Below are 23,561 nucleotides of genomic sequence, written 5' to 3' on the forward strand. Positions count from 1 at the left end.
TACACTGAAATGTGAATTTATCCATTAGCTGCTTACAGACGAACTGCACAACAGCTGTGAATCAAACCATGAAATCATAAGCAACGCCCAAAGTTACCCCGTGCTTTGGGATTCACATAAAGTCTTTTTCAGCTTACATTAGAAGAGCTAGATACTGCGGTTTGTAATCGTGGCATTATTGTGCAGAGGAAAATGTCTTAGATCACCCTGAGAGTTTGCAAAATGTGCTAATTACAAGTTTGGCCCCTGGGGCTTGTAATTTGAACGTATGCGTCATAAACCAGCCTTACTGTGGAGATGGAACAATGTCCTATCCATCTCCAAAGAAAGGACTCGCATCCCTCTTCAGCAACTCCGAAATAGCTGCTCAAAGTACTGCCGAACAAATGACAGTCTCACTGCTGTGGTGCAACATGCAGATTTTGCCGTTGTGTGGAAAATTAACTGTGCACCTGGCAGCAGGTTTCAGCCTGTACCAACCCATGGAGCCCTCGCGCTGCACGGCCTGGTATTCGCCAAACGCTCACATTTGATGGGAGCTGCGCATACCAGTCTGAGGAGGGAACTCGTGCACATCAAACACCTGCAGATGATAGCAAAAGCCATCCTCCTCCCAGGCTCAGGGGCGTTGAGCATGTGCTGTGTCCTCTGCACTGGAGGCAAATTCTGTCTGTCTGTCTGTATCTGTCTGTCTACCCATCCATCCATCCATCTAACCATAGGTGGTGCACTAATGCAACTTTAAAGCGTATGGGGCTTTGTAAGAGAGCTGACTGGGTGGCAGCACCTGGGCTCTGCTGCTCCATGGGTTTCCTGGCTGAGGAACTGCTTGCTTTGCTGACCAAAGCGTGCTGTACTGCTGCTGAGCTCCTCAGCACGCTGTGGCCAGCGCCAGCTACCTATGGCAGATTGCTCTGGATTATCTCCTAGCTTGGAGGTCGCTCAAAGAATTGCTAAATTCCAGATGCTAAGTTTTATTATTAACAGTGACGCACAAATGAGAAAAAACACAGCTTTGCTTTCCAGTCCTGAGGTAGGCTGGGCTGCAGGCGGGCAGGGAGGAGGAGAGCTTAGATGTGAGCTGGGACGCTGCACGTGCAGAATTCAGGGTGCATTTCACAGAGCGACCTTTTCTGTGCAAAATGAGACGGGAGAATCTACCTTAACGAAAGGTGGACAACCTCACTGTGGTACTCTGCCAAAATAGCTGTGATTTACGTGGTTTAACTCAGTGTACGTGATAAATGTTGCCACTAAGGTGTTGCCGCTGTCACGGGTGCCTTCACAGCAGTGAGCCATAGCAGGGACCGAGGGGTCTGTGTGCTGTGGTACTGTCAGAAAACTGTAAAGGTGTGAGCTGCAGCGCGTTGCTGCGGGGCTGCCCTGCGGGTGCTTGTGGTGTGGCCGGGGGTGTGCGGAGGGGCCGGGGTGAGGCGGCCGCCAAGATGGCGCCGGTGGCGGCGGGGCGGAGGCGGGCTGGGGGCCGTGGCCGTGGCTGTGGCTGGGGGCGGGCTCCCGTCGGGCCGCGCGTGCGCGGGGCGGCGGCGATGGCGTCCGGGTGCCGGGTCGGGCCGTCCGTGCTCAACGGCGACCTGGCGGCGCTGGGCGCAGAGTGCGGGCGGCTGCTGGAGTGCGGCGCCGACTACCTGCACCTGGACGTCATGGACGGGTAACGCCGGGCGGGCGGGAGGGAGGGAGGGAAGGAGGGGAGGGCGAGAAGGGGCCGCGGGGTAACGCCGTGTGTTCGGCCCCCAGGCACTTCGTGCCCAACATCACCTTCGGGCACCCGGTGGTCGAGAGCCTGCGGCGCCGCCTGGGCCAGGAGCCCTTCTTCGGTAAGCGGCCGCGGGGCGCCGCGGGGCCCTGCGCGGCTCCAGCGCCGCCCTGACGGCGCCGCCGCCCCGCAGACATGCACATGATGGTGGCCAGGCCCGAGCAGTGGGTGCAGCCGATGGCGGTGGCGGGCGCCAACCAGTACACCTTCCACCTGGAGGCCGCGGACAACCCCGGCGCGCTCATCAAGGACATCCGCGAGAACGGCATGAAGGTGAGCGGCCGCGCAGCCCGGAGCCGCCTCACGCAGCCCCCGGCACGGCCTGCAGCCGCTCTGCGCCTCCTCTCCCGCAGGTGGGCCTGGCCATCAAGCCCGGCACGACGGTGGAGCAGCTGGCACCCTGGGCCAACCAGATCGACATGGCGCTGGTGATGACGGTGGAGCCGGGCTTCGGAGGGCAGAAATTCATGGAAGACATGATGCCAAAGGTGAACCGACGCCTCCCGTCTACCGAGCGTAAAGTTAACCACAGAGAGAGTAGCGGGGAAACGAGTAAACCTTGTGTGTGTGTGAGAATAAACTGTGTGAGAATAAACTGGCTGGGTGCAGCTCTCAGTGCCAGCCTTTTAACGCCATCTCTCGCAGGTTCAGTGGCTGAGGACGCAGTTCCCATCGCTGGATATCGAAGTGGATGGAGGAGTTGGGCCTGACACCATCCACAAGTGCGCAGAGGTAAGAGGCTGAAACAGCACAGCGCTCTGGGTCAGCGTGTTGGGAGATGATGGAGTCATCCCTCAGAAAATAAGGCATAGGAGGACAAGCCCTTTGAGCAGTCATTTTCAGAAGGAACAGTAAAGCTGACATAGTAGCAAAATCATTTGTGCCTTTTTTAACAGTGGCTACTGAAGCCCCTCCTAAGTCGTTTGTTGTACACGCAGCTAAGCAGGAGCAGTGGTGAAGCAGTTAGCTGTGAGGGGCTGTGAGGGGAGGTGCTGTCTTTTCCAAAGTTAATTCGCAGCTGTAGTTAGAGGCACGGTACCTGTGTCCTGCAGGTAGTGCTCATTCATTCATCAGCCTACAAACTGCTGTCTCCTTGTGTGTTTTGCAGCAAGAAAAGTCTTAAGAAACGGGTCTGTTCTGTGTCACTGAGTGGGTGTTTAATATCTTCCAGGCAGGTGCAAATATGATTGTATCTGGCAGTGCTATTATGAGGAGCGCAGATCCGAGATCTGTGATCAACCTTCTAAGGAACGTGTGTTCAGAAGCTGCTCAAAAGCGGTGTCTGGATCGATGAGACCTACTCGAACAGTGTTCAAGAAGGCTCTGTGCGTGCAGGAGAGCCCTTGTTTCTCGTGCGTAAGGGAGGGCTGGATGAACATTAATTACAGAAATTTGTTGCTGCTGAACAGAGGAATCATTCCTTCACTGCAATGAAGCAAGCAGCAGTGAAAAAACATTCTGGCTGTCTTTCAGGGTTGGAAATGCAATGGTTTGAACCTGTTTCTTGATTCTGTGGAGGCTAATTTTATGCAACAACCTTTAATGCTGAGTGGATCGAACTAAAATTCAATCAGTTTTTGCTTGCTAGAAGAGTGTAGCATCACCACATGCAATCTCTCTTGTGGACGACTCTAATGAACCTGCCTTCTGCTGTCTGTATTTTGTCACTTGATCTGTGCATTCCTACAAAACTTTTCCAATGTCTGCATTAAACACACTTCTCCTGGTGTGGTAAGTCTCCTTTAAATTGACTGTCAAAAATGAGGAGTTGGAATAGTAACTTTGGGGAAAATGCAGTTTATTAGGGCTGGGGAAAGCTGTGGATGATAGAAATATTTCTGTTTTGCTTTTACTGTGTAGAAATACTTGACCTATCGAAGTTTTTTAAACACCACACCCATCTGTTGAACATCTTTACCAGGTCACAGGCTGGGAACTGTTTTCTCGTTCGCCTTTCAAATAGCCAGGTAAGACAGCTCTGACTCAAATTCCTGGAAGTGATGGAATTCCATGCTGGAATGTTAGAGTGCAGTATCTTGACCCCAACCTCCTGAATTTGTGCATAAGTAAGTCCAAGTGAGCGATTAGGATAGTGACATACAGGCGTGTTATGTACTGCAGTGATTTCGCTGTATGTAGCTTGAGATACATGCACTAGGTGGAGGTGGTTCTTCACCTGTTAAACAGCTCCGTTCTCATAGCTAGAAAGCTAAATAGTTCTCATAGCTCCTGGTTGTTTGCGCTAACTTCTTAGCTTGGCCTGTTTGGACATGTGGAATAGGAGAGTTAAAACCCCCTAGAGGAAGACTTGAGTGGGTTGTGTTAGACAGACCTGCCTCGCATGGCTCTAATCAGTAGTGCTCGCTCCTTTAATATTTTATTGTGTTCTGCTTGCTTGGCATTTTTTCCCGTAAGTTACAGAAGGGCTGCTGTATGCTAGTTCAAGGGAGCAGGCCTGACAGCTCAACAATTGCATCCAGGTCAGTTCAAGCACGTAGTCAAATTTGTTCTTGCAGCAAAGCTGGGCACCTGTCACCTTCCTGCTGTGGCAGCAGCGCTCGAGCTGACGCACGCCCTGCTGTGAGCCCCAGGCATGCAGTGCCCCACAGCCCGGCCTCTGGGCTGCATCCACTGCGATCCCACAGCAGCCAACAGCGCAGGAGGGTAAAACACTTGGTGCTGGGCAAGGAGACACAGGGTGCTGTTACAGCCCGGGTTGCTGCCAGCACTAAGGAGGGGGCTTGCAGACAATCCAGGCAGGTCTCAGAGCTGGCTAAGCCGCTTCGTTTTCCTGTGTGGTTGGTTGTGGGTTAGGTGAACAAATGTCTTCGCTTCCTGTTTCCATTTGCAACCCCAGATGAGAGCTAGCAAGAGAAAAATGGAGTCTGCTGGAGCTACTGCTCTGAAAACATCTCAGAAGCAGCCAAAAAAAGCTTGGCTAGGAAAAAGGTAATGGTCCATGTGCCCACTGGACACATTAAAGCTGGAAAGCAGCTGTGTAGAGTTTAAAATACTGCGCACATTGAGAAAAAAAAATCAAGGCTTTGGTACTTAAAATGCAGGGCTAAGCAGTAAAAAACAGCTATCAGAAGTTTAGTTCAGGATTGGGAAGTATGACTTTTCGTTCCGTTGTAAGCAGTATTTGCTTCCTACAGTTGATCTCAAGCTCGTTTGAAGGGCATTCAAACAATTTCCCTTGCTTTTTCTCATTAATTTGGAAAAAAAAGGCCCCAAGTCATGCCGCGTGAGTGAGAGCTTTGCGTTGTGTTCTGAGCACAGAACCATGCGGTATGTTTTCTTTCAGAGGTTTCAGTTGCTTTGTCCCTGTTTCAATGCGGTAGTTCTACTTCCATTCAGCCTTACCTTAGCACTGTTGTGGGAGAAGAGAATTAGACACACAGGAAAATCGCTCACTTGCTGCTTTCTGTGTGAATCCCACCCAGGTGGGTCTGTTCAGCTGGTTGCTATGGCAGTGTCCTTTGACACACCTAAGGTTAAAACTAGTTGTGAGCGCAGAGCTGAAGAATCCATGAAAATATCAGCACCAAGAGGTGTTCCTTTACTGCTTAGGACTTGTCCGGTTGTGTGCCTTGATACAGAACCTGAAGCAATCCGTTAGGCTGCGTTTGGGCTTGTCCTCTGCGCAGTAATGCAGCGCCACAGAGGAAGCACCCCAGCTGCAGGACTTGAAACCAGACGAGGTGTTTGCATATCTGCGGGGCCAACAAACCCCGGAGCCGTTACATGTTGCAATGCTCTGATAAAGTTTCAGCAACGAAGCAGCAGGGAGGCAGTGGTGACGCTGAGTCATGTGGGCTACAGCAGGCCAGAGTGCGCTGCCAGAGCACGGCACCGTCTGACTGCAAGGCGGGATAAAAGGCACTTGGGTACGGCCCCAGGGAGGCTGGGTGTGCGCTGCAGGGCGGAACAGTGCCCATCCCTGAGCTGGAGGCACGCATGGCTTCACTGCAGCGGGGCTCAACAGGGTGCAGTTGTACTTACATTCCATCAAGGTCCTGGACGAAGCATTTAAACCCTTGTAGCAGCAGGGAGCAGAACGCAGGTGGCCGTAAAAACTTCTCTGCTGAGAATGGTAAATGAAGTGCAAGGGAAATGGTTTTCTTTGTGAGGCTGCAACACCCCATTTTCATGTACGGGTGGGGGGAAGGCCTTACAGGCCTTACCGCATGTGTTTGAGTTGGTATTTAAGGCAGCCTTTAGAGTACCTTCACTGGAAGCAGTGCTGACAGCTGTTCTTACAGCTTAACAGCCAAAAGACAAACAGCTTTTTTTGTTTTTCCCCCTGTTGTTTAACTTTTCAAAAAGAAAACAAGCAGGGGGTTCCTGCTCATTTCATGGCCTCAAGCGTGACTCTGGCTCTGAGCTCTCAGCCCACTCCCACCGCCGGTGCCATCCTCAAGACACCAGGATTCACGCAAAACCTGACCCAAGGTGGGAATCCAGCTCGGCAGGGGAAAAGGGCTGCAGGCAGGGAAATAGAGCACTAGTGCCAACTGCAGCTGCATGCAGCACACAGGAAAGGCAGGGGGTGGGCTTGTGACCAAGTTCTCTAACCTTGTTGCAGCAGTGAGAGGAGGCTGATGAGGCAGCACACGTGCACCCTGTCTGCTCCAAGCTGCCCCTGCCAGAGGCAGGCAGGCAACAGCTGCAGCCATAGGCCTTTGCCCACCATGCTTGTGTGTGCTTCTCACCTGATGGCACAAGCTGCACACCAGCAAGGCTCTGGGAGCAGCCCCAGGGTGGAGGCAGCAGGAGGAAGCAGTGCCCGGGTGTGGTTCTCCAGCCTCGCAGTCGCTCGGGCAGCTCTGTGCAGGCTGCTGTTGCAGGTCCAGCCAGCTGAGAGGCAGACATTAACAGAGAAGAGAGCTGACAGGGCTGGGGCGGGGTATAGCCCAACAGACATTGTTAGAGTTTCAACAAGCTGGTTTTTTTCCTAGCATTCTGGCTTTCTTTGCCTAGCCTTTTTATTGCTACATTGCCACGCACTAGCTGTTTCCCACAATGGCTGAGCAAAAGCATCTAAAGAGAGGACAAAGAAAGCGTGCTTACCCTCGCTCTCATCAGCAACCGCCTGTGCAGCCTCTGCAGCTGGCACGGTAACAAACAGCTGCTTTGGAGCAGCACACTGGGGACCGACCCAAAAGCCACACCATGGTTCAACAGGAGCCCACAGCTGGGAACTGAACAGCCGTACAGGAGCAGCTTCACAGTTCCTGAGACCAACCAAATTTGGTTCATGTCTCCTTGCTTGCATTTTAACATTCTCTTCACCCCGCCCCCACCCCCAAATGAATTTAGACCCCCCCCCCCTGCTTTGCCTCCTTCCCATACAACACTGGAATGCGTTTCCGCTTCCTGACAGCGTCTTGGGCCACGTCAGGCAGCTCGCTGGCTGCCGTACTGCGCCTGTCCCACCCCACATCGCAGGAACTCGCGCTGCCCCAGGGATCAGCCGGCAGGAAGCCCTGACCTTACAGCAAGCTGGGTGAGAGCTGGTCGGGTCAGCCTTCTGCGTGGAGGGCGACACATCTGGAGGCATTGCAATTCACAAAGCTTCTCCCAGCAGCAGCAGCCGCACATGCAGGACGAGAGGTGGAACAGCTCACCTCTGAATTTAGGGGCTGGAGGGAACCTGAAGTCTCCCAAGCACCAGTGCAACGCGAGTACGACAGCAAAGCTCAGTGCCACTGCCACGCCACTGCGTCTGCAAAGCCACGCTTGGGCCGAGCAGGTCTCTGTGCCAAGAGAAAGCACAAAAGCCAGCACTGCACTTCTAAAAGGCCATCCAATTCAGACCATATACAACACACATATATGGGTCTATATATATAGAAATAACTTTTAATTAAAAAAACAACCTTGCATCAAAGATTATTGTATCAGACAATGAGGCAAGATTCAAGTTTAAGACAAACCAGTGTTAAAAAAGTGTTTAAAAAAATAATCATAATGTGCAATAAACTACAATGTAGCAATAGGTTGTAGTGTTGAAACTTTACTGAACTGTTTTCAGATGTCCAGTGTGTATTTCCTGTCATTTTGACAAAAAAAAAAAAAAAAAAAAAAAAAGAATTGACACTAAAACTGGGTCATCTGTCCAGTGCCATTCAGTTCTAGATAGTACACATGGAAGGAAATCTTGCACAAAAACAGAGACTCCTATAAAATTGCCTTCAACTGTCCTACACAGAAAAACTTCCTGTTGGTGAATTATACCTACATTCAATGTTTAATCTTTGTTAATACCTCTTCAGATTGCAGATACATTCCAAACTATGCTATTTAGATGCAAGTTTCAGCAACTTGCTTTTGTTTCCTCACCTTGAACTTGCTGGGAAATTAAAAATCTATCTGGAATCACAATGGAGAGCTTTGGGGCTTTTTTCTTTATTGGTCTTCTAGACATCAATCATCTTTTCAGCTAGTCACCAAATGTTGGCATACTTATGAGACTCTTGCAAGGCACTGTACAGAAATTTGAACTAAACTTCATCTTTAACATATTAAAGCAAAATATTATGAGCCTCATTTGCTACTGAAGGCCTAAGGAAGTAAGGTGACCCAAAACGCAACATCCAGGGAGCTGCATCAGGGATTTGATGCGCCTCCTCTTCCCTTCCCTTTCTCTAAACCCACACAACAAACAGGAACCCTACTCTGAGTAGCAGATACACGGACTATTGAAATGCAGTGGTCTATGTCTATCTTACTGCTCGAGGACGTCTATATGGAACATGCCCTGGCACTACTGAGAGCTGAGTACAGGTTTTAAGCTAGATGCAAGGCTTCGACAACGTCTGCTTTCAGACTGCTGGTTCTCACCTGCCCTTCTCTCACACGTGGGTTGCACGCATGCCTTTAAAGAGAGGTGGATTTTCTGCCACACATTCATGCCACACAGGAAAATAATCTGTGGTTATCGCTTTCTCACCACTGTATTTTCAAGTAGTTTTTCTGTGTTCAGTTGAAGTTGTTGGTTTAAGGTAGACAGCATATCCTACTGCACCAGAATCCACTAGAACCAGAAACACATTTGAAAACAAACAAAACAAAAGAGGATGATTATTAACGAATGTGGCAATATGACAACAGAAAGCAGTGAATGGTGCCAGCAATTTATGTGCGCCCACTCCCGACACTGGGAATATTAGACTTCCAGCTTGAAATAATTACTTTCTCTTGGGGTTCAGGAAGAAGAAAGTGTTGTCTTTGGGATTTATCCTGCCTGTTACAAAGCAAGAAAGAAAATATATTATATGCAGCTAATGTACAGGTTTTGAATTGTGCTGTCATATGCTGTGTGAACAAGAGAGATTTTACCTTACACTTTTCTCCACCTTAATTGGCTTTCTTAATGAACCACATTATTCCCTGTCACCTTTGTTTTCTCGTATTGTTGATTCCCAGGCAAACATTTTCGCAGTCTTCTGACTCTTCTGTGGATTGTTTTCTTGGTGGATGGCCATTGTCTGGCAAACCAATGGGCGTACATGAAGTACAGAGCGAGTCGCTGGGGAAAGCTGCACTTGACATTTCAGTCTGATTCGTTACTTGATCTTGGCACAGTAAAGCTTCTACCTCTTCATCTTTTAGTGGAAAAACTCGAAGTTCCCACAGCCCCGACTGAAAGGAATCAGAAGGGTAGGAGCGAGGGTAGAAAAAGAGAAAAGAGGGAAAAAAAAGAGATTTCAGTTGAGTCTGATTAGCTGTGTGCAGAATGCTCTGCTATCAAGTAACAAATGAGTGTCATTCTTCACAATGTTTGCAGGGCTCTTCAGATAAAGAATACCACACTGCTGGGCACCAGCTGTCAGTGTGCACCGGCTTCATGTGGGTTTGAACCCGTAACAGAGCTGCAACTGTGCAGGCACAGCGCAGGACGGGGGAGGGCTCCTTTCCATACTGCCAGGCAAGCAGGTTTTCTGGCCGCCAAAACAATCAGATCAGGTCTGTCTGGAACCCTTGGCCAGCATACCCGAGGGAAGATTCCACATCCCTGAACCCAGGCCTGCCACACTCACCTCTAAAACATGTACCGCGTTCACTGAGCGGTGAGCCTGTTGACAAATGTTAGGTTTCATTCATAAAAAACACGTCTACATCTGAACAGAAGGGCTACATTCAGCACACATAAACTAGGGGCATTCTGAGCAGGGAAGGATGTGGGTATGTTCAAGTCCCCCGTTTCAGGTTAAGGGCCAGTGGTCACTGAGGCCCTGAGCAGACCCAGAGGGCACTGGGAGCACCCACCTTGGCTTCATGGCTCTCCCTGCAGAGCTGTGCAATCCCTGAACAAACAGAGCTGTGGGCTTCTGATGTCGGGTCGGGAACAGGTTCAGCAGCACAGTGCAGCGAGGCACAGGAGCTGCTGTGGTGGTCTTTGTGCACCGCATCTTGGCTGTGTCGTCCATCTGCATTTTTGCTGTAAGATCTAGTGCAGAACAAGAGAGACAAGAGTCTTAAGACCTACTCCCTGCCCTTTCACATCACCGGGAGTAGTTCAGATTTTCTTTTCAACGTGTTCAGTGTCTCTGCAAGTGCTACCTGTGCTCCGCTTGCTTGAACTGAACAACAACACACGTGGTTCTGAACAACCCTGCTGCTGCAAGCCAGAGCCAAGAGTGCTGTGTGAAGGAGCTACAAGCAGCTGCCATGGGGCTGGAACAGACACACCCCAGCTGCAGAACAGCGAGTGGCATGGCCCACGCGGGAGCACAGCACCACACACAGGTGCCCAAAGTACGCTGCCACCCCACCTCTCGTCTGGGCCCCTCTAGCCCATAGGGTAAGGTACCCACAATCTCCAAAGCAAGCAAAATAGTTTGTGTAATAAGAGTAGAAATGTTGACCTCACCTTTATTGTAAATTTAAACTAAAATATTTAAAATACTGGCACGCATTTCAAATGTCATGTAGAAGCTTGACCTTCCTCACGTTAATGGCAGTTTTACTTCTGATTTCAAATTACACTAAGATTTCACCAAAGAGCTCACAGATTTTCAAAATAAAAAGGTACGTATAAAGTCTGTATTTTTCATACGATTTAGTCTTTTTTCAGTATAGGTTCTAAAGTCACTTTATGTTCAAAAGCGCTCAGAATTAATTCCTGAATATATTTTACCTCTAATTTTATTCTGCAGTATAAAAGCTACCTTTGCATATTTATTCATTGCATCATGATTCAATTTCAGCCAGGAACAGACACAGGCATATATATGATAAACAGCAGGAAAAGTTATCCTAATGTTTATGGGATGTTTTTTGTTGTGGCAGATTCTGAAGCAAATTATGGGAATCGTTTTCCCAGACCAAAATTGGAGATACAGCTGCTATATGACGTTTGGCCTTATATACACTATTTTTTCCAAGACTTACAGGGATTATACTTGATTCAAATGAAAAGGGGTGGCTAAAAGTCATGATAACGGGGAGTGGCACAAACCAACAGAGCCGTGTGTTGTGTACGGCACTACAATCTTAGCGGTGCCAGATCACCAACGTGCCAACTTTCTGTAAGTTCTGCATGCTTCAGAACTGCCTGGCCTTCCCTTTTCAACTGCAAAAACAATTTATGCCTGGTAGTGACTCTGAGGAGCTGATAAATAAGCAGCATTATGCTCTGTGGCAGCATTTCTGAACCTGCTGCACCAAGCGACCCACCCCTGGTCCCACGGGAACGCTCTTATCAAAGTCAATACACCTGCCTGCTATTCCTTCTGGGCCAGCGGCTCTGCTCCCACAGCGACCACCTTGCTCGCTCTCTTTCTTCATACTTTGCGTGACGTAAGGAAAAGACTTCATCCGAGAGATCTTCTATCTGCAATGAAAAATGAGGGATAGCTGCTGCAATTATCAACATCACTAGAAACAAAGACAGGTGCTGGTGGATGTAGTTCCGTGAAGGTTTGTTCACCAAACACAAGCAAACAAGACAATGTGTGCTAGCAGTACCAGGGTACATCAAAATAACGCCGCCAGCTGGCACTCTCACTTAGAGCCACAGTTTATGGGACGCTGTGACCTCCTGTGCATTTCTTTGTGTGTCTGTGGTTGATCTGAAGGCATACAGAAGTTACAGCCCTATGCAGCTAGCACATTTCTCCCTACGGTGGGAAGCAGAGAATTAAAAAGACAAGTATTCATTTGCAAAATCAAGGCAGCATTAAAAGCACAAAATGAAGACGAGCAAAAATCCAAGGAGTTTTTAGAGACTGATTTAGGAGGAGGCTGGGAGGCAGCAGGATTTGCCAGGTGCTCTTTAAGCACAGAGAGGCAGGTCTGAGATCACAGGGGCTTGCAATAGCTCCACATGGAGAGGCATGCAGCAAACCTGAGGTGCCGCATTCCTGCTATGAAACCAAGCAGAAAATGGTGTCTGCTGTGAAGAGAGCATTTCTTAGCGGCATGAGCCCAGCACAACCTAACACAGACCTAATGTAAATGTACTTTAACTGCTCCTAGAGTCAAACGAGCCAGCTTTTTATGCAGAGCTCCTCAGATGCAGCGCTTACATCTGACCTTCACTTAGGAAGAGCCATCTTCACTTTTCTGTTGTCTAAGTCTGCTGTGTGTATGCAGCTAGGCGAGGAGCACAGTGCTGCCCTTCCCTCTCACTCCCCAGACTGCAGGGTGGACCACTCCAGCACAGCTCAGCATTACTTCAAAGTGCTCCAAACTATTCAGCCTCAAAGTTCATCTAAAAAGCTGTGGTTGGCAAGAGCACAGGAGTGCAGAAGCCATGGATTTTTATGCCAGCCACTCCCACCTTAAAAGCAGAGAAATTCTAAGAAAGAAAATTCCTGGTTGTAGGAGCTGTGAAGCTGCACTGCCAGATCAGTCCTGGACAAGAACTATACCAAGAACTGGGAGGTTACAGAAAATTAAATTGATTTTCCATGAAACAAAGTTCTTGTGGCTGCTACACAAGCAACATGATTCATCTTCTGATTTAGTCTGATAAAACAGAGAACTAAAAGCAGCATCCTAGCTGCACCACCAGAGAGACGGTTATGTTGCCAGCAGGATTCACTCTGCAGCAGGCAGCTCTTGGCCCTGAGGTTTCTGCAGGAGCCGTTCTCTCCAGGAGGCCTTGCAGCACCAAGCAGTGCATGGCCATTATGGGTACAAATGCAAAATACAACGCACTGCTGCTGCTGCAAACATACCTGACAGCGGCGTTCCTCAGCCTGCCAGAGCACACACCTCCATCCTAGGCTGCTGGCCACGAGCCGTAGCCCCACAACCAAATTTAGCAGGGTCAGTGAAAAGGATCTCAAAGACTTCTGTGTGATCCGAACCAGCCACTGGACCCGTTTGCCAGAACTGGTGCTGCCTAATTTCTGCTCAGCCCAGCACCCCAGAGGAATCCTCAGACAAACAGGCCTGCTTTGTTTGCTCAGCTCAAGATTTCTTTTTAAAGACTCCTCCTTGCTTTTATTTATGTTCAACACAAACTTCTTTGTTAGCTGTTTGTTTCCCTTCATGTAACTCAACCGAATGGGTCTCCTCCTTTCTGGAATTCACCAGCTCTTGTCACCTGGATGGCATGGGTCTGGGGCTGCATCTCAGTTCACATTCTGCCTTTCCAAGGTCAGTGTGAAGGCGACAACTTTATGGACTACAAAAGTGTTATTCCCTCAGGGAAAATGCAGGATTTTTCTGTGTGATCAATTTCCTTTGAAGTGCAAACAAAAGATAATTTTCAAAGAAAAACTTAGACTTTGAAATTACTTTTCTTAGCAAATTGCCAAAACTTTTCATGCTGGGAAGAAACTTTATTTTTAACGAGCTTCCTTTCAAAACCCAAGCCCACATTCCTCTACAAGTTCTGAAAAATATTAGAAGTAAGCCTTACTGTACCTTTTCCATAGCCAATAGCAGAGATTTAACTACTTATTTGAGTTTTACCCTATTCCACTGAAGACCAACCATTAATACAGTTTCTTACTTTAAAATTGTTCTTTGTTCTACAGAAAAAATCACATTACCTCAGAGTAAAAAAACTCTGGTTGGTTCAGTGCAGCCTCTGCCCTTCCTCACCTTTCTAAGATTTTATATTTCCCTCAAACAACTTTACATTAATTTATAATTACTATAACTAAAGAAAAGTATTTTTTTCCACCAAAGGTAGCTTGAAAAAGGCCAAAGAGCTGTCATTGCTTGCCAGCAGGGTCTAGCAGTGACGCTGAGAGAAAAGACTATTAGGAAGGTGTGTTTGCGAGGCATGTCTAATGGTTTCATTCAAAGAAAGACTTAGAGCAAACTAAGATTTGAATCCCTCCCATCTCATCTAGTTAAGCTACGAGCCACTATGCATTAATGTTGAATAGTCAGGAATAATACCAGGAATAAACAGGCAGGGATATTTCTGAAAGGTTCTCAAAACAACAGTCAGTGCTTCAGTCGTCAGCTCCATGGGAAATGCTGAGTCATACGCCATAAAAACACTTATGCAAAACTAATTACACAAAGAATTATTCTGAAGTATTTGCAATTGCTAAAACAACTACAAAATAAACTTTAACTCTACTTTATATCCATGCCTTGCCAGAAACTTTAACCTGGACAAAACAAACTGCAAACAAAACAGGAAAGCCCATGCCGCACCCTCCCCTGCACTAAAGCAACAACAGACTGCAAATTTACACATGCAAACCAGGAAATACAAACGCTGTAATGTCCCAAAACTAAGTATTTTTAGAGCGAGCAGTGGAGCAGACACAGATAGTTGATTAACTTTTAGATTGTCCAACTTTTATGTGTTTGTCCTTGTAAGGCAAAATTTCCAGAAACAAAACTGTGGCACCCCATAAAAAGCTTTTTGGGCTCTAATAAAGTAGCATGAGTGGGCCCGATTTTCAGAAAGTGCTGAGTTCCCGTCCCTGGAAGTGCAGCTCCTGTAGAACCTGACAAATCTGGGACACCACATTTGTTTGTGAGTTGTGGGAACTCTGGTGTGAGCCCATTGCATGAAGCGAGAGAAATCCCTAAGTGCTGGACAACGCAAGGACAACTCGAGGAGTTTTAAATTTGGCCACACAGAAGTATTACACAGTACCACCACAGACTGCTATGCAGTGGAAAGCAAAGAAAAAGCTTTTGTATGAAAGCAGACGGTACATTTTGCCTGCTCTTTTCTCCTTTCCAAATGATCTGCTAGATGAAGTTTGCCTTGATTTCAGTGCATGAAACAATTTCAAGTGGCAGAATGTGAGTGAAGGAAAGAAAAGGTAACGCTCCTGTTTTCTGATGTTTTTTCTCCAGCTTACACAGTAACAAATTAACTCAGCCTAAAACCTGAAGCAAGGCAGTGAAAGAATTAAGATCAAACAGCCACCTTTTCTCAGTCCTCAGAAGAACATCCAAACCAATTAATATGATCTGAAAAGAAAGGGAGAAAATTGGCAAAGGATGATTTAGATGAGTAAGATCTTTAGCATATTTCTCATCTGACATCCCTCCTCTCTTGTTATACCCAGCAGCTGACAGACAATATTGAAGCAGTGGACCACAGCAGGAGGCTAGGCTGCTTTATTGTACTCAAGTATTTCCTGGCCAAACGATGAATCATACACGAACTAGTAAAGCCAGATACAAATGGACTGGGAGGGCTGTTAAACAAGCAGTAAGTGCACAAACTTCACAGACTCCTTGAAGTCCATTCAGCAAAAATGAGCTAAAAGTATGCAAGATAAGTAGTCTGTATGGGATCTGGGGTCTAGGACAGAAATCCAACGAGTGCTCCAAGCAAGTCCCTTGAAGCCCTGAAGAAAGGCAAACCACTGTTGAAGTTCTTTTTCTACCCCCGCCCTTCGATACCAGGACGAGGCGAGCACAATGAATAGCAGGCTCTCATGGGGCACTGTGCCCTTGCTGCCTTATTAGTAATTCTCCACGTAGTTTAATTAAATATCCTCACAAGAGCGTTCTCCTGTGTATTATAGTTTGACCTTCTCACTCCTAAAGAAGATCAGGCAGGTTTCCTGCCAGCAGACAGTACCAAGCTAACAGGCAGTGGTGGAGGTGACAAAATCTGACCACCACCAAGAATTTCACAAGTGCACGAAAAAGGCAGGGTCAGAGGAAGTTGTTCCCTTGCTTCAGAGCCAGGAGTACCATGTGAAATGACTGCAACCATGCCAGGTAGGCAGGTGAGGCTGTGATGCTCTCTGAAAGCATCAATTTCCAGGTAGGAGGAAGCTAACAGGCCTCGTAAATCTCTCCTGAAGAAGCCTGGCCTTTGTGGAGAGTGTATTTTCTACCCCAAGGGAGTGGCACAGTAATTTCACTTGCCTAGGGTGCTTAGCATACCCTGCTGTACTGCTACAGATAGACAGTCTTTGTCTACCACTAAGGTCTCTAATCCTGGCTGTAGGGATGTAAAACAAGCTCTAGAATGGATGTTGTGGATGAAGGTAAAACACAAGTTTTACCTGCAGCTACAACAGCTGGTAGGGGCCTACAGCAGGGACTGGAGGGAGGCTACAGATGTCCAGAGGACAGCAAAACTGGCAGATTCCTCCTCTGGCTCTGGAAAAGGAGCCACAATAAGACAGGAAGAGTGGAAAGCCAGCCCAGAGACCAGACACACTGCTGTGTTCACACTGGGGTTAGGAAACACCTCAAAACCACCATTGGGGGATAAAGAAATCTCCCTGCCCCAAAGTCCATGGGCGTACTCTGAAAGAAAAAGGTGGATTCTTACATCTGGAGGAAGCAAGAGTAGCACACGGTGTGCACACCTAACGAAAAAGGTGAGTGGGAAATGCTGATGGTTGCGTTGTTCCTGACAAAGCAGAAAAGCTTGCTTCCAACAGGAGGGTTGCAGGAACACCAAGAAGAAAACTTAGGAAACCCGCAAGCAAAATGCCAAATTACCTCCTCAAGAACAAGAGGCCATGGGAACTGGCCATAAAAGAAAAGGACGAGAGAGAAGGAAAGGCATTACTGCAGAGGTAGCCCCAAAGAGAGAGTCACACCCAGAGAGACTGAGCATCAGAGTGCCCAGGAGCATGGGGGAGCTGAGGCCTCAAAGGGATCCTCCAGGAGCTCTGACTGTGCTGACAACAAGGGGCAGAACAAGCGAACAGCAAGTCTTAATGTAGTGGATGGCAGAAATGTGAATTATCTCCAGGGTCAAGTAAGTTGGGGTAGGACACATTGCCACAGCCCAATACCTAATAGTTTATTTTTGAAATCTGAAACTTACCAGGATTTGCATGAAGTCAGTGACTTTGAAAAACAGTTACTGATTATCCCAACTATGTATCTAATTTAACTAAACTGTTGGTTTAATTAAAATACAGCCTACCTCTTCATCATCTGTAGGAGATCTTTCCAAAGGTTGAAATTCAACAACTCTCCAACTAGAAATGAAACAAGAAAAGTCAAATTAGTTTACCTACATGCTGCTTCATTGTTTCAGCTGTAAAGACTCTGTTTCTACAGATAAAATAATTTCAAATTTCAGGTGCCAATAGCAGATGCTCACAATGTAATTCTCCTTTCTTAACCCAACGTTTAACCTTTCCTTTCCCCAACAAACTTTTTAAGTTACTCAGAGTGTTTTATCTTTAGAGACAATGTAAAAACAAATACAAATTAGAGATTGAAATATAGAACAGCTACAGTATTGCAGGCAACTTGCAGTACTTAAAAGACACTGAATTATAGCACAGGAGATCAATTACTCTGCTCTAGCAATCTAAAGATGTTCTTTTATTGATGTATTTATTTATTACATCTCTAGAATTGTGGATTACAAATAATGTGTTTACACTATATGGAAAAAGTTCAGCTTAATCCATAGTATCAAAATGGAAAATTTTTTAAAAATAATATGCTAAAACAATTCTGTTTAATTTGCTGTTAGCTACTTTTTAGTGAACCGTAACACAAAAGACAGCAATCTCCAAATAACTAAGAGCATGTCAGCCCAATAGCACTTTTAAGCCCATGAGTATCACTACAATTAAGATGATAAAAAAAACTTCTATTTTTAGCCAGTCTGTGCATCTGCCACCACTCTGCGCCTATCATGTTATTTCCCTTGTGCTATCAGCTGTCCAGTCTTCCCACCACTCATCTTTCATCCACTCCTATACACAAACTGATGTGCACAGTAAAAAACAAAACCAAAACCAAACAAAACCCCACAAGCACATGAAAAGATCATCTTAGTATTACAACATCTAACTAGATGTTAATATCTTTAATAGTATTCTCGTGTTCATTTCGCAACTAAGGAGGTCATGAACAAACCTTGGAGTAATGATTTCTTTGTACTGTAGTTTCTCCAGCTTTGATGGTGCCACCAGCGACATGGGAATAACAATGTTGTCTATGTCATAGGAGCTCTCACTTCTCAACCTCCTCCTTGAGTTATGCTGTGTAACAGAATCAATAAAAGAGGAGATTTATCAGCTTATATGACAGGAAATCCATGTTAGTTGAGATATTCTGTAACAGATTTTCTAGAGCCCAAATTATTATTATTTTTTTTTTAAGTAATTTCAACAGATCTTAAAACTATCTCACCTCTAAGATTAACTCCTTGCTTGCACAGCTCTTACTGATATCAAAGGATGCTTCTCTAACTTCACATACAGTTAATTTTGAATACTTAAGAGAACTTTAATGCTGTGTTCTTCTTAACATTCAGCCTATAAGGAAGACCTTCTGTAACCTATCTACTGACACATAACCCAAGTGGTTTTTCAGCATGACACAATTAATTCCAAGAGAATGAATCTACATTTAGCAGTGAAGAACAACCTACATGGAAATATTTTTCTAGAAGACACGCAAAAGACAAAAAGTGAACGATCATACTAGATTCCCAGTGTTCTCTGCTCAATAGTTCGTGGAACTTACAAGTGTCAAAAACTGAATTTTCTAGATTACAGGAGAAAGCTTAGTTTTAAATCGTATACTCCATATTGCTAGATCTCAGTTTTCAGCTGATAGTTAATGGAAGCAGTCTGTTCTAAAATGCTCATTTAGACATTCTTTAAAGCTGGCCTCAAGAATGTGAGTGAGTATTATCAAAACTGCTTGGAGGTTGCAGATCTTAATTCAGTTCTCCAGTCGTCATCTCCAGATTAAAACGATGACTTACTGAGCACCAGTGTAACACCAGGCTTAATAGAACCATGGGCCTGTGATTTGAGTATTATTATGGATTTCTCAATTAATTCCAATAGAATTAAAACAAAGTGTGTTTCTGCAAGGACGTCACTGAATCAGAGCTCTGCTGCTCCTCAGCAAATTCATATACCAGAGACTTTGCCAGTAGTGCTGCACAAGAGTTTTTAAATAGCAAAGCTGAGACTTACTAAGTGCTGTGACTATACATGTATTTGCACAGTGATGCCATTTGGCATAGCTGCACCAAGGGCAAGAGCTCTTGTGTAAAACTGGGAGCATATATCACAGTACATTTAATGAAACTTAAGAGGAAAAAAGTAAAATGAAAGGCCCAATGCCACTAAATGAAGCATCTATTTCAGTTCTGTTATCTGTAAAACTCTTCACAACCAATTATCTGGTTTAGGGGCACTACATACTAAATCTGGAATAAATTTCTTGATGTAATTCACTTAATTCACAGTTCTTTACTGTAACTTAACATTAGCTTAGATTTAAAGAGCCTGTATTTGTGGATTATTAATTTGCACAGCTGTTAACATTTCCGTTAAGACAGTGACACACTTTCTGTTTACCTGTGATGAAGTGCTGTGAGAGGGCCTAGACATCGCATTGACGTTGGTCACGGCAGCAAAACTGCTAGGGGATTCTGGTTCTGCATGTTGAAAGGAGAACGTCTCAAACCTAGTGTTACGTTCGCCTGTCACAAAAACAGTAGTAAACAATAGTGCACACTGTCTGTTGCCTGTTAGACTAAGGAGATTTTTCCATACAGTAAGAGTAAAGTCATTTCTAGAAGCCCACAGCTAACCACTTGAGATTTACCAAATACTATAAAAGGCTGTCTAAATAAACACTTGTTACTCATCCTGTTGTTCCACACAACTCATCCCTCTCTTTCTATGAAGGATTTCTTCTGCTGGAACCAGCTTCATACGGGCAAATCCTGCTTCTTTTTACAGAAACTGTCCTAGACTATACACACAGCAAATACAACCAGGCCTAGAGGAATGCTCTGAGTGTCCCCACACAGTGCTTCATATCCCACTGACTTAATGATCCCTAAGTGACAGATTCCTCCTGGTTAAATGATAAAACTGTAAAACAAAACTGGCAGAAAGGGTAACAAAATTAGTTTCTAGATCTCCATGTGTGGTTTCTTTTAGCAGTGGTCCACTGCCCCAGGCAAATCGTAATTCTTGTTTACTCTTACTCAGTCCCAGTGTAAGCAAAGCTGGGAGGGATTCAGAAGTTAACCACCAGTATTCTGCTTTTCTTCTACCTGAATTTCCAGTAGACAATGAGAATTCAAACTTAAAATAGCGGCTAATGTAAAGGGTCGGTGGATTCCACCATCAAAAGAAGAGATGAGACAGATCCTAAATACTGAATTGCACTGGGTCAAGTACGTGAACTCTCATCTCCCCGGCAGCTCTGCAGCTCCCTGGCACACAGCTTTTATTTTTGGCCTTGATCATCAGGCTGACCTTCCCCATGGATAATTTCTCCTAGACAGAGCCCAAATTAGGAATAAATATGTAGTACTACACCCCCAGCACTAATAAGCTAGAACTGCTGCTGCTACTCACAACGATACCACCCTGCAGTTTTCTGGCATTGGGAAATGATCCTTACGATAAAAGATGTTGGTTTTGTTTTTTCCCTTCTGTTAACTCAAATAGCCAAATACTGTTGGCAGAAGCCTAACTGTAAATTCAAAAGGTTTATACCAAGAAGTTTTCTCTCTTACTAGTGCTCCCAAGTAACTCCAGTTGTTCACTTAGGGGAACAGCGTGGTTTCGGAAGCACTGGGCCAGCACCTGCCTTGTGGGGGCTGGCGACTGGTTAGGGCAGCAGGTGGCACGGACAAAAAAGATTGCTGCTGGCGAGAGGGGACAGGGGAAAGCACCTCCCAAGAGGAGACAAGGGGAGAGTGCATGACAAAGGGAAGGGAAGGACAAAAATCAAACAAACAAAAAAACACGAGGAAAACAAACAAACAAAAAAACCCAACCACCCCAGACCCACAAACTCATCTAAATCTGAGAGTTTTTAGTCTGTCCAAACACATCTTTCAGCCTCTCCTGCAACTTCCTAACCAATATGTACGTTGCTTTTCATTGTTGCTGTTTGCTTTTAAATAGATCATAAGTTTTGGTTAAATCATCTGCAGCAATTCCCCTTCTCCCACCTCTATTGCAAGATTACACCAGCAACTTTATCTGGATATGCACTGGAAGTGTATTTTTCCATAACGTTAACTGATGATTTATATATTTTCATTCTTTCTTAAGGGAAATTTTAGAGTAATATAATTAGTCATTTTCCTCAAATACCTTGGGGGGAGTTTCACTAAGCATTTTCTGAAGGTTCACATAAATCAATCTCTAACAGAATCTGTTAAGTTTTACATCCTAATAGCCTGCAGAAGTAAGATGCTATTTATCTCTACAAGGGCATGCTGAATTTTTGTCCCTAAATTACCACATCATTCTATGTGGTTCTACAGAACTTTCAGAGCAGTTTCTATTAATTTACCTACTGCTGAAGTACAGATTCAAGGGCTTAAAATATAAAGATAAGAAGAGTGAAAACACTAATTATAAGCACTGGTAGCCCACAAGTACTCTTAACTGTCTGGAAGGAAGCCAGAACCACAACTGACAGTACACGACAAATGAAACATAGCTGACCAAACTGCCAGGAATAGTAAGTGTTTGGTTGGGTGCATGATTTGACAGATAAATTTGCAATTCATCTGTTTCACTACACTACTATACAAAATTCATGGTGAAAATAATGACACAGCAAAATGCAGTGGGACTTGCTGAGCAACTTCCTTAGAGCATTCCAAAAATAAAATACAGAAGCTTGTCTCCTTTTGTAATACAAACTGATGAAGAAAGAGATGCTTTAAAGTAGCACATTATTTTCATGGAATCCTAAATTCATTTTTCACTCCTGTAAGGTTTTGTAATAGTATCCTTTTTGGAGATACTTTAAAATTCATTCTCAAAAGCCCGTGATAAACTCATTTCTACAGTAATAAAATGTTTTAAAAAATAGTACTGTCTTAACACAATTTGTCTCTTACCTACTGCTGTCTCACTTAGGTGTCTTTTCTTTCTTCCCTCCGACAGCTGGTCAGATGTTCCTGACATTGATTAAGATTTATGAATTAGATAAACAGTCACTGCTCCATTGTTTGAGAGAAACATTATGCTGATTGTAGGCTACAACATAAACATGTATCATGTTGTAAACTTATTTTTCATTGCTGCGATTTACAGGCGGTCTCGGTGAACTACTTAATATAGGGAAAAAAAAAAAAAAAAAAAAAAAAAGACTTCTGATAGGAATCCAGGTATTAAAGAATACTGCAGTCAGGCACCTGTGTTTGCAGAGACCTTGTGGTCCAAACTCCCTGCATTTGTACTGGTGCCATCCTGCAGCTCTGAAAGGATTGCTTCAGCTTAACAGCAGAGTACCTGACCCTGTGCTTGGCAAAGAAATTCCTCTTCCACCTAAACCCCTAGCCCATTACCTTCTCTGATAACCTACTTTGTGGCAAATTTATACATTAAACATTTTCAGGGCAAACTAATGAAAAACAGTCTTGCAAATATTAAAATGTCTTGCCTTACATACCATTGTCTGGAGATATTTTAAACTCCACTCCCAGAGACGAGGCATCAACAGGTTCTCCTTTGATGTCATCCTTCCTTAATAATGTTTCAAAGTATATGTGAAGAGGAATATCTGAAGGAGAAAAAAAAAAAACACACACACAAAGTGAATGGAGTGTGTATTGAGAAGATGGCAACCTATGACATAATGAATTGTACATCATCACTGAAGGTCTAGGAGTGGATTTACACAGTGCTACGTAATACAACCTACGAGCAATACTGCTTTGAGTCCTTCAGCTCATACAGAACATCAATGCCATGAGGACTAACCGCTACATGGCTGCAGTATCTTGACACGGTCAAGCTGGACACAATATAGGGAAGCACCCAAGAATGGCAAAATGAAAATCTGATGACAACAATCAAAAAAAGCCCAACCAGACACTTTACAGGCGTGAGTTTTGCATACATATGTAAAAAACTTGAGGCGAGGTAATTCTCAGCCAGGTAATTATTGCACGTGTGGGATCCTGCACTGCAGGCAAAGATCCGTAGCCTTTTCCATCTGTTCTCCAGGACAAGTACTACACAATATAACGTCCTGTAATTGCAGGGAGGTAAGAACTGAAGGTACCTTTCTTTCTGCTACTGGAAAGTGAGAGCTATGCCAGGGTAAAAACACATCCATTTTTTGCTGTGAAGCTACGCAGCCACACGTGCTGACCAAGGCAGTACGCTCAAGTGGTTCCAAGCTCTCTCCACCACTGTGAGCTCTAAGGGCTGACAAGACAACTAAGATCAAAGCAGGACTCAAACCTAAGTGATGCTCCTCAACCAATCTCTGTGTAGGCACTTTGTAGATTAACAGCATTGTTTTAGTCTTCAAAGGCCAAGTAAGAAAGCGCAGAATTATCTTACTGTGGAATAAACTATGTCTGTACCTGCAGTGACCCCATGACTGGAAACAAGCTCTGGAGGATATGGTGGGAACG

The 23,561-nt window shown here is 45.3% G+C and overlaps 2 protein-coding genes across 7 annotated transcripts in view; one reads left to right on the plus strand and one right to left on the minus strand.

The window, feature by feature from the left end:
• Positions 1-1,547: 1,547 nt before the first annotated feature.
• Positions 1,548-3,503, plus strand: RPE (ribulose-5-phosphate-3-epimerase). Of its 2 annotated transcripts, XM_032189637.1 has the most exons (6): positions 1,548-1,669; positions 1,756-1,835; positions 1,908-2,047; positions 2,128-2,262; positions 2,420-2,506; positions 2,946-3,503. In XM_032189637.1, the coding sequence occupies exons 1-6, from the start codon at positions 1,548-1,550 to the stop codon at positions 3,066-3,068; spliced, it is 687 nt and encodes a 228-aa protein (XP_032045528.1). In that variant the 3' UTR covers positions 3,069-3,503. The 2 variants fall into 2 exon arrangements, with proteins under 2 accessions (XP_032045528.1, XP_032045529.1); XM_032189638.1 differs by lacking the exon at positions 1,756-1,835 and having other exon boundaries at positions 1,645-1,669.
• A 4,642-nt stretch (positions 3,504-8,145) lies between these two features.
• The window catches only part of KANSL1L (KAT8 regulatory NSL complex subunit 1 like), a 56,982-nt gene continuing 41,566 nt past the window's right edge, over positions 8,146-23,561 (minus strand). For 3 of the 5 annotated variants that reach the window (XM_032189633.1, XM_032189635.1, XM_032189632.1), the window contains 8 exons: positions 22,589-22,699; positions 22,035-22,094; positions 19,516-19,640; positions 18,056-18,180; positions 17,106-17,160; positions 11,500-11,612; positions 10,046-10,226; positions 8,146-9,418 (listed from right to left, as the gene is read on the minus strand). In XM_032189633.1, the coding sequence (XP_032045524.1) occupies positions 9,170-9,418; positions 10,046-10,226; positions 11,500-11,612; positions 17,106-17,160; positions 18,056-18,180; positions 19,516-19,640; positions 22,035-22,094; positions 22,589-22,699 (1,019 nt within the window). In that variant the 3' untranslated portion in view covers positions 8,146-9,169. The remainder of the gene's footprint in view (positions 9,419-10,045; positions 10,227-11,499; positions 11,613-17,105; positions 17,161-18,055; positions 18,181-19,515; positions 19,641-22,034; positions 22,095-22,588; positions 22,700-23,561) is intronic. The other 2 variants (XR_004253386.1, XM_032189634.1) reach the window with 2 other exon arrangements.

This window comes from Aythya fuligula, chromosome 6 (genome assembly GCF_009819795.1).
Source record: "Aythya fuligula isolate bAytFul2 chromosome 6, bAytFul2.pri, whole genome shotgun sequence".
In the NCBI taxonomy this organism is placed as follows: Eukaryota; Metazoa; Chordata; class Aves; order Anseriformes; family Anatidae; genus Aythya; species Aythya fuligula.

Bases quoted from the DNA above. Each gene is read 5' to 3' on its own strand.
- RPE (XM_032189637.1), top strand. From the start codon at position 1,548: ATGGCGTCCGGGTGCCGGGTCGGGCCGTCCGTGCTCAACGGCGACCTG. The intron at 1,670-1,755 runs GTAACGCCGGGC...TTCGGCCCCCAG, and splicing joins CACCTGGACGTCATGGACGG to GCACTTCGTGCCCAACATCA. The intron at 2,263-2,419 runs GTGAACCGACGC...CATCTCTCGCAG, and splicing joins TGGAAGACATGATGCCAAAG to GTTCAGTGGCTGAGGACGCA.